At 53.4% G+C, this 10,966-nt stretch overlaps 1 protein-coding gene across 1 annotated transcript in view; it reads right to left on the bottom strand.

Moving 5' to 3' along the window:
• Positions 1 to 8,087: 8,087 nt before the first annotated feature.
• LOC133356458 (SRSF protein kinase 2-like) overlaps positions 8,088 to 10,966 on the bottom strand; it is a gene marked incomplete at its 5' end in the record, with an annotated part of 42,726 nt that continues 39,847 nt past the window's right edge. The window contains 2 exons of the mRNA XM_061573991.1: positions 8,088 to 8,114; positions 8,672 to 8,814. Coding sequence (XP_061429975.1) covers positions 8,088 to 8,114; positions 8,672 to 8,814 — 170 coding nt within the window. The remainder of the gene's footprint in view (positions 8,115 to 8,671; positions 8,815 to 10,966) is intronic.

Raw genomic sequence — 10,966 nt, 5'->3', positions numbered from 1 at the left:
ACAACAACCACGGGGTTTGTATACAACAACAACCACTGGGGTGATACAACAACACGGTTTGTATACAACAACAACCACTGGTTGTATACAACAACAACCACGGGTTTGTAAAAACAACAACCACTGGTTTGTATACAACAACCACTGGTTTGTATACAACAACAACCACTGGTTTGTATACAACAACAACCACTGGTTTGTATACAACAACAACCACGGTTTGTATAAAACAATAACCACTGGTTTGTATATAACAACCACTGGTTTGTATACAACAACAACCACTGGTTTGTATACAACAACAACCACGGGTTTGTATACAACCACTCGTTTATATACAACAACCACTGGTTTGTATACAACAACAACCACTGGTTTGTATACAACAACCACTGGTTTGTATATAACAACAACCACTGGTTGTATATAACAACCACTGGTTTGTATATAACAACAACCACTGGTTGTATATAACAACAACCACTGGTTTGTATATAACAACAACCACTGGTTTGTATATAACAACCACTGGTTTGTATATAACAAGAACCACTGGTTCATATATATATATATACGAACCACTGGTTTGTATATAAGAACCACTGGTTTGTATATAACAAGAACCACTGGTTTGTATATAACAAGAACCACTGGTTTATATACAACAAGAACCACTGGTTTATATACAACAACAACCACTGGTTTATATACAACAACAACCACTGGTTTATATATATATAAGAACCACTGGTTTGTATATAAGAACCACTGGTTTGTATATAACAACAACCACTGGTTTGTATATAACAAGAACCACTGGTTTGTATACAACAACAACCACTGGTTTATATATATGTAATGCGGGCGTAAACGGCCCTCCGGAGGTGACGTCAGGAGGGGAGGAGTTAGGTCACGTGGGGGGGTGAGGGGTTAGGCTATAGAAGGAGGGGAACCGGAAGAGGACGGGGAGTGACGGGGAACCAGGAACAGAGAGAGGCCACGAAGGGCGAAGCGGAGGGTGGCGAGATCGCCACGAACACGGGGGAGCGAGGATCGGCACCGTTGGCCAGCGGTGACCGACCCGAAGCAGCGAGGAGGCTGCAGTCAGCAGCGGGGCTGCACAGAGAGTCAGCGGCGGGGCTGCATACAGAGTCAGCAGCGGGTCTGCATACGGTAGCAGCCAGAGGGTCTGCATATAGGGGTAGCAGCAGGAGTCTGCATAGGGGTAGCAGCGAGTCTGCAGGGAGAGAACAGAGGTTACAGTAGATGAAGCAGAGAGTCTGCGGGGAGAGAAGGGAAGCTATAATAGCAGTCAACAGCCGGGGGCTACAAATACAGAGTTATAACAGAGTGCCGTGTGGGAGAAGACAAGAACCCAATAAAGGACACGAAGACAGAAAGAAGTGTCTGAGTCCTTTTATTACACTGGAGTCAGAAGTGAAACGGCATGGCGAAACAATTGAGGAAAAAGAATATTCCATCTCCGGCGTCGGCTTCATCTTCGGACGACGACGATCTTCCTCCTGCGGTCGGCTTCGCTTCGGCGGAGGGAGAGATCCGTGAGGGCCCAGGTGTCGAGGAGGTTGCCGCTTCGCCCGACCCATCTGCGTTGAAGGACGAGGATTTAAGATGGACTCGGATGGCGGAGCAACTGGCAACTCTCAAAAATGTCATCACTGAGTTGTGTGACCTTGTCAAGCCAAGGGCGGCGTTGGATGGTGAGGGTGGTGATCGGCAGGAGCCCGGATTGTCTTCGATGGCGCCGCCATCGGCCACGCGGCGTGAAGACGCCATCTTGGGCGTGGCGCACCACGGAAGGCGGGAAGCCGCCATTTTGGGGCCGCCGCGAGGACCGTCCGCCATCTTGGCGACACCGCGTTGCGACGCCTTGCTGAACTTACCGCCGGAAGAGTCAGTAACGGACGGAAGCAAGCCAAGGAGTCGCAGTCGTCACCTTACAACCGTCAAAGAATTCTCCATCGGGGGCGATTGGAGTGCGTTCGCCTGTAGATTTTTGGCGGCGGTACGTACGGCAAGGTGGACGGACGCTGAGGCACTGGAGGTGCTCCCGACTCTTCTTGATGATGAGTCTGTTCGTTTTTTTCGCTCTATAAAAGCTGCGAAGAAGAAAACTCTGCGAGGGGTGTTCGATGAAATGGCGGACGCGTACGAGCCACCGGATGACGCCCATCGCCGATTCGTGCAGCGGCAACGCGCACCTGACGAGTCACCTGTAGCGTACAGGGGCGCCGTGTTGGAACTCGCTATGGCCGCTTACCCGGAGACGGAGCCTGACCTGCTGGAACCACTCATCTTGGGGAAGATGTTGGAGTTGTCCCGAGATCTTGGCATTCCTATGCCGGCGTGCGGTCACGAAAAGCTCACGTCCCGGGCCGCGGCAAAGTGTTTGGACGCCCAGTTCAATCTCCGCCGCTGGAAACAGGTGACGGCGTGGACGGGCGGTCCTGTCGTCGATGGGGGGGCCGTAGGGTGGGACCCTACAAAGGCCGTGTACGTGCCGGATGCGACCGGCCAGAAGGAGTTGTCGGCTGCCTCTGCTCCGTGGCCGGCCCGGAGCGGGCCGGGGCCGCGGGCTCCGCCGCCGATGCGGCCGCGTCGGGACGGGGTGCCCGCTGCGCGCCGCCCCGACGTCGACTGCTTCCGCTGCGGCCGTCGGGGCCACTATGCCAGGGACTGCTGGGCCCGGGTTCCGGGGCCGCCCCAGCAGGAGGCCTCGACAGCGGACGCCCCAAAGAAAGACCCTCCGGCACAGGCAAGTCGGTGCGCACCAGACACCCGGCAAGGCCCGACACCTCACTCATCGCCGTTGGTATGCGACGCGGATGTTGTAAAATACGCGAGGCCAGTATCTGCGCCTTGTCGTTCGATAACGCAGTGGCGTAAGCTGGCTCGGCGGGTTGTCGCGGCCGCTACCGGGTCGTCCACTGTCCCGGGGTCGATTCAAGGGGTGGACGTACGTATTTTGGTGGATTCCGGGGCGTCCGCGACCATTATTTCGGATGTGATATTCCATCTTTTGAACATCCCACCGGGGGCCGTGAGGCCGGCTTACGCTTCCTGCATCGCTGCGAACGGGGGTAGTATGGGCATCGTGGGACAGGTGGACGCTAACATTTCTATCGGGGGTGTCTCGGCCTCGGGCGTTGTGTTAATTTCAAGGTCCCTGGCGGTTCCTTGCCTGTTGGGTACGGATTTTTTGGCTAAGATGCCCATTCTAATTAGAATCAATGAAAATTGCATTGAACTACCAGGGGGCCGGAAATTGGCGTTCTTACAGTCCGCCTGGGGGCGACCGGCTCCGGTTGCCCAGGTGCAGGCGTTATCGGAAGTTTCGGTTGATATTCCACCTGGCTCTCAGATGCTCATTCCCTTACGATACCGGAAGCCGGTTCCGGGTCGGCAGGGTGCGTTTGGGATTTTGCTGTCGCCGTCCGCCGCTGTTACGGGCGGACTAGCACTGGTGGGGGCGCAAACTATTGTCCGTCCAGATCAGCGCCCGTTTTTGCAGGTGTTAAATGCGAGTACTGAAAGTGTGTGTGTGCCGGCTGGTACCGTTGTGGCACACGCCACTACGGCGTTTACGGCTCAGAGTGACCTGCCGGACGGGGGGCTGGTGGGTGGTGTTTCACACGATGGAAGGGTGGATGATCGTTGGATCGCCGAATTATGTGGGGAAAATTCGGCCCTTTCCGCCGAGCAGCGTTGTGCAATTCATAAATTATTATCGAGCTATTCCGATGTGTTTAGCTCGGACGATTTGGACTTGGGACGCACCTCGCTGCTCTCTCATCATATCGACACGGGGGACGCTGCCCCTATCCGCTTGAACTCGCGTCGGATGAGTCCGGCTGAGCGTGAGCATGTTCGAGGGGCAGTGGAAGACATGTTGAAGGCGGATATTATATCTCCGTCTAATAGCCCGTGGGGCGCGCCTGTTGTGTTGGTTAAAAAAAAGGATGGTAAATTGCGATTTTGTGTGGATTTTCGGAAGTTGAATAAAGTGTCGGTGGCAGATGCGTATCCCCTGCCGCGTATGGACGATTCTCTCGACGCCTTGTCAGGGGCTAAGTTTTTTTCAACGCTTGATCTCTCTTCGGGCTTCTGGCAGCTCCCCCTTGACGAGCCTTCGCGGGAAAAAACAGCTTTCCGTACGCCACAGGGGTTATTCCAATTTAATTGTCTGCCGATGGGGTTGAATGCAGCCCCTGCCACTTTTCAGAGATTGATGGAGTTGGTATTGACGGGGTTGCAGTGGGAGACATGTCTCATTTATTTAGATGATATTATTGTCTTCAGCCGCACATTTGATGAGCATTTACTGCGGTTGGAGGCTGTATTTGCCAGAATGCGTTCTGCTAATTTGAAATTCAAGCCTAAGAAATGTCATCTACTGCAACGCTCCGTTCGGTACTTGGGACACATTGTTAGTGCGGACGGGGTGGCCACGGACCCAGAGAAAACTGCGTGTGTCCGGGATTGGGCAACCCCGGCCACGGTGGGTGATGTGCGTCGGTTTTTGGGGTTCGCCTCATATTATCGGAGGTTCGTTCCGAATTTCGCTACTATCGCCAGGCCTTTGCATCTCCTTACTGGGAAGGGGCATAAATTTGTGTGGGGACCGCCGGAGGAGGCGGCGTTTCGGAGCCTGCGCGATTTACTGGCTACTGCACCGACGTTGGATTATCCGGATTTTGAACATCCCTTCATTCTGGATACTGATGCGAGTGACACTGGTATTGGGGCGGTGTTGTCCCAGTCAAAAGGTGGTGTTGAGCGTGTGGTGGCGTATGGGAGTCGAGTTTTGTCTCCCGCGGAAACCCGTTACTGCGTCACTCGCAGAGAACTTTTGGCTATCGTGTTTTTTCTCCGCCAATTTCGACCGTATCTGTACGGTCGGTCGTTTATTGTCCGCACGGACCATGCGGCCTTGCAATACGCTCTTAAGATGGACCAGCCATCCGGACAATTGGCGAGATGGCTGGACACGTTGCAAGAGTTTTCCTTCCAAATTCACCATCGGAAGGGTGTGCGTCACGCTAACGCGGACGCACTGTCCAGGTTGCCACAACAATCCCCTTGTGCGTGTGCGTCGGGGACGCATAGGTGTGGACCGACTCAGCTCCCCCCTCAGCCTGTCGCGCTGGCGGTGGATGTTCTCGAAACTCCGCTTACACCGGGACCGGTTGACGGGGGACCGGCGGACGGGATTTTGCGTCTTCCGAGGTCTGTGTGGATTCGGGAGCAAATGTTGGACGATTCTTTGGTGTCGTTACGAAAACGAACGGAGAAGGCGGGTAAGGAACTCGGTGCGGGTGGTATTTCCGAAACTGCTCTCCGAGATGGGTTACTGATGTGGAGGGAAGGGATACAGGAACACTGGCGTCTCGTTGTGCCTGCGTCATTGCGGTACGAGTTGATTAGATCGTTGCACTGTGACACACTTTTACATCTGGGGGTGCAGAAAACCCTATTGACGCTGCAACGAGACTATTATTGGCACGGCATGACGACGGATGTCGTCGGTCACGTTCGCGCGTGTCCCGATTGTGCCCGCCGTAAACCGCCTAAACATCCATATGTTCCGCCGATACAATCGATTCAAGTATCTCGGGTTAATGAGCTAGTGGCGTTAGATATCTTGGGACCCTTTCCGCCATCCGCTAAGGGAAATAAGTATTTACTGGTGGGGGTGGAGTACCTCTCTCGCTGGCCGATGGCCTGGCCTTTGCCTGACCAGTCAGCGGCGTCTATCACTGACGCCTTTCTATTTGGGTATGTAATGGACAAGGGGGCGCCGGAGAGGCTCCTTACAGATCAAGGGCGTAACTTTTCGTCCAAATTGTTGGGGGAGGTGTGTGCGGCTTTTGGAACTAAAAAGATACGGACGTCCCCCTACCACCCACAAACGGATGGGATGGTGGAACGGTTGAATCGGACTCTGTCCGCCATGCTGTGCCATACAGTCGGGGAAAATCAATCTGATTGGGATTTGCATATCCCTGGGGTGCTTTCGGCGTATCGCATGACGCCGCACGCGGCTACTGGATACTCACCGTTCTTCCTTATGTACGGCCATGAGAATGTGCCGCCGATTAATGAGCAGTTGGGAACCGGTGCGAGGGGACCTGTTAAGCCTCTTCCTGAGTATATTCAGGACAACGTTCGCCGTGTCACTGAGGCGAGGGAAAGAGCCCGCATGGCTACAGCCAAAGCTCAGTCCAGGAATGAGCGGTGTGCCCGACGTTCGAAGGGGGAGTGCCCCTGGAAGAAGGGGGACCTGGCCTGGCTTCATTGCCCACAGGTGCGGCCAGGTACCTCTCCTAAATTACACAAACCGTGGCAAGGTCCGGTCCGCCTCATTGAGGTTCCCAACCCACAGTCGGCGCGTGTTCAGGTTGGTTCGCGGCGCTGGTTCGTGCATACATCCCGGTTGAAGCCATACATTGCCCCGCGGCCGGATGCGTCATCTCCCGAAGTTGCCTTGCCGGGGTCTGTTGCTGCCGACTCGCCCTTGCCTGTGTCTGCTGACCTTGCGAGAGCGCCTGTCGTACCCTTCACAGACAAGCCGGCCGTGACAGCGCAGGGAGGAGGACGTTCCGCTCGTGGGATGCCGACCGGAGCCGCAGAACCCACGGGACCTGCAGCTCTTCCTATCCCTCCGCGGACGCGAGTACGGGATGTCTCTGGACGCGACCGGAACAGTGGTGGGCCTCCAATGGCGACGGACGAACTTGTTCCCGTCGCCCCTAAAACCCTTCCACGTTCCCGCTCGGCGGGTGGGCTGCCGACTGTTCGGGACGGCCCGGCTACCCGTACTCGCTCGAAATCCCTCACGTTTCGTTAAAATTGTATTGTGTTGTGTTCTGGTTATATTGTTGTTGCATGCTTCGTGTCTTTTTACGTGTTGGCCCTTTACACCCGCATTTCTTGTCAGGTTGCAATTCAGCCGAGGTCGGCTGGATTTTCTTTATGGGGGAGGGTGATGTAATGCGGGCGTAAACGGCCCTCCGGAGGTGACGTCAGGAGGGGAGGAGTTAGGTCACGTGGGGGGGTGAGGGGTTAGGCTATAGAAGGAGGGGAACCGGAAGAGGACGGGGAGTGACGGGGAACCAGGAACAGAGAGAGGCCACGAAGGGCGAAGCGGAGGGTGGCGAGATCACCACGAACACGGGGGAGCGAGGATCGGCACCGTTGGCCAGCGGTGACCGACCCGAAGCAGCGAGGAGGCTGCAGTCAGCAGCGGGGCTGCACAGAGAGTCAGCGGCGGGGCTGCATACAGAGTCAGCAGCGGGTCTGCATACGGTAGCAGCCAGAGGGTCTGCATATAGGGATAGCAGCAGGAGTCTGCATAGGGGTAGCAGCGAGTCTGCAGGGAGAGAACAGAGGTTACAGTAGATGAAGCAGAGAGTCTGCGGGGAGAGAAGGGAAGCTATAATAGCAGTCAACAGCCGGGGGCTACAAATACAGAGTTATAACAGAGTGCCGTGTGGGAGAAGACAAGAACCCAATAAAGGACACGAAGACAGAAAGAAGTGTCTGAGTCCTTTTATTACATATATAAGAACCACTGGTTTGTATATAAGAACCACCACTGGTTTATATATATGAACCACTGGTATATCTATATATATAAAATCGCGAATCTGTCTGTCTATCTGTCTGTCTGTGTGTGTGTCTGTGTGTCGCCGGACCATACGCAGTTTCATTGGACGGCGGTTGCCCCTGGCAACGGGTAGCGACGCCTTCGCCGCTTTCATTGGACGGCGGTTGCCCCTGGCAACGGGTAGCGACGCCTTCGCCGCGGGGTGGACGCCATTTTTAATTCCCGTTAAAAATAGGCGCACACATTAACACGCGACTCTGAGGTAAATTCATCAAAGTTTCACGTCCTCTTCACTCCCCCCCCACCACAATGTGTGCAATTACTATTATAGGGTCGGTAGATTATAAAATTATAGCGATTAGACAGTATTATTGTAGCGCGGGGGGGGGGGGGGGGTAACGGCACCCGTACCCAGCCTCAGCCGGGTGGGCAATTTAGGCGAGGCCGGAGGCTCTGCACGGCGCTAGGCCCCGACACCCACCACGCGACTCTGAGGTAAATTCATCAAAGTTTCACGTCCTCTACAGAGTGGTGAGGGAGGGAGAGTGGTGAGGGAGGGAGAGTGGTGAGGGAGGGAGAGTGGTGAGGGAGGGAGAGTGGTGAGGGAGGGAGAGTGGTGAGGGAGGGAGAGTGGTGAGGGAGGGAGAGTGCTGAGGGAGGGAGAGTGCTGAGGGAGGGAGAGTGCTGAGGGAGGGAGAGTGCTGAGGGAGGGAGAGTGGTGAGGGAGGGAGAGTGGTGAGGGAGGGAGAGTGGTGAGGGAGGGAGAGTGGTGAGGGAGGGAGAGTGGTGAGGGAGAGAGAGTGGTGAGGGAGGGAGAGAGAGTGCTGAGGGAGGGAGAGTGCTGAGGGAGGGAGAGTGGTGAGGGAGGGAGAGCGGTGAGGGAGGGACTCAGCCTCAAAACGAGTAACTGGTGTGGCGTATTAACATCGATACTGGGGAGACAAAGGCGGCCGGGCGTGGTGGATACAAGTCCCGGGCGAAGCCGGGTAGTACAGCTAGTTTATATAGATAAGAACCACCACGGGTGTATGTTCCCGTGAGCCGCACTGCCCGCGGCTGGGCAGGGCGAGAGGCGTGGGGGGGGGGGGGGGGGGCCCTCCTCACCGTCCAGCACGCGTTGCCCAGGTCGGCGATCTTGACGCGCACATGGCGAGCGTGAGACGCCTCCAGCAGGTTCAGCACCGGGCGGGCTGCACCAGCCGCAGCATCAGCAGCAGCGGCAGGAGCAGCAGCAGGAGCAGCAGCAGGGAGGACGCCCCGCGCGGAGACGCAGCAGGAATACAGGGGGGGGAGAGGGAGGGAGGGAGGAGGGACAGATTCGGGCGTGACTGGGACGACGGTGGTAGCGGTGATGGTGGTGATGATTCACATTGCCTATAGACTAACATTGCCCATAGACTAACATTGCCCATAGACTAACATTGCCCATAGACTAACATTGCCCATAGACTAACATTGTCCATAGACTAACACTGCCCATAGACTAACATTTCCCATAGACTAACATTGTCCATAGACTCACACTGCCCATAGACTAACATTGCCCATAGACTAACATTGCCCATAGACTCACAATGTCCATAGACTAACATTGCCCATAGACTAACATTGCCCATAGACTAACATTGCCCATAGACTAACACTGCCCATAGACTAACATTGCCCATAGACTAACATTGCCCATAGACTCACAATGTCCATAGACTAACATTGCCCATAGACTAACACTGCCCATAGACTCACATTGCCCATAGACTAACATTGCCCATAGACTAGCATTGCCCATAGACTAACATTGCACATAGACTAACATTGCCCACAGACTCATATTGCCCATAGACTAACATTGCCCATAGACTAACACTGCCCATAGACTCACAATGTCCATAGACTAACATTGCCCATAGACTAACACTGCCCATAGACTCACATTGCCCATAGACTAACATTGCCCATAGACTAACATTGCACATAGACTAACACTGCCCATAGACTAACATTGCCCATAGACTAACATTGCCCATAGACTAACATTGCCCATAGACTCACATTGCCCATAGACTAACATTGCCCATAGACTAACATTGCCCATAGACTAACATTGCCCATAGACTAACATTACCCATAGACTAACACTGCCCATAGACTAACATTGCCCATAGACTAACATTGCACGTAGACTAACACTGCCCATAGACTAACATTGCCCATAGACTAACATTGCCCATAGACTAACACTGCCCATAGACTCACATTGCCCATAGACTAACATTGCCCATAGACTAACATTGCCCATAGACTAACATTGCCCATAGACTAACACTGCCCATAGACTAACACTGCCCATAGACTCACAATGTCCATAGACTAACATTGCCCATAGACTAACACTGCCCATAGACTCACATTGCCCATAGACTAACATTGCCCACAGACTCACATTGCCCATAGACTAACATTGCCCATAGACTAACATTGCCCATAGACTAGCATTGCCCATAGACTAACACTGTCCATAGACTAACATTGCCCATAGACTAACACTGCCCATAGACTCACAATGTCCATAGACTCACATTGCACATAGACTAACACTGCCCATAGACTAACATTGCCCATAGACTAACATTGCCCATAGACTAGCATTGCCCAAAGACTAACACTGCCCATAGACTAACATTGCCCATAGACTAACATTGCCCATAGACTAACATTGCCCATAGACTCACATTGCCCATAGACTAACATTGCCCATAGACTAACATTGCCCATAGACTAACATTGCCCATAGACTAACATTACCCATAGACTAACACTGCCCATAGACTAACATTGCCCATAGACTAACATTGCACGTAGACTAACACTGCCCATAGACTAACATTGCCCATAGACTAACATTGCCCATAGACTAACACTGCCCATAGACTCACATTGCCCATAGACTAACATTGCCCATAGACTAACATTGCCCATAGACTAACATTGCCCATAGACTAACACTGCCCATAGACTAACACTGCCCATAGACTCACAATGTCCATAGACTAACATTGCCCATAGACTAACACTGCCCATAGACTCACATTGCCCATAGACTAACATTGCCCACAGACTCACATTGCCCATAGACTAACATTGCCCATAGACTAACATTGCCCATAGACTAGCATTGCCCATAGACTAACACTGTCCATAGACTAACATTGCCCATAGACTAACACTGCCCATAGACTCACAATGTCCATACTCACATTGCACATAGACTAACACTGCCCATAGACTAACATTGCCCATAGACTAACATTGCCCATAGACTAGCATTGCCCAAAGACTAACACT

The sequence above is a fragment of the Lethenteron reissneri genome, chromosome 54 (genome assembly GCF_015708825.2).
Source record: "Lethenteron reissneri isolate LAM-NWPU_2019-01 chromosome 54, ASM1570882v1, whole genome shotgun sequence".
NCBI lineage: Eukaryota > Metazoa > Chordata > Hyperoartia > Petromyzontiformes > Petromyzontidae > Lethenteron > Lethenteron reissneri.
The sequence above is the reverse complement of the archived record's forward strand: the minus strand, read 5'-3'. Positions and strand labels throughout refer to the sequence as shown.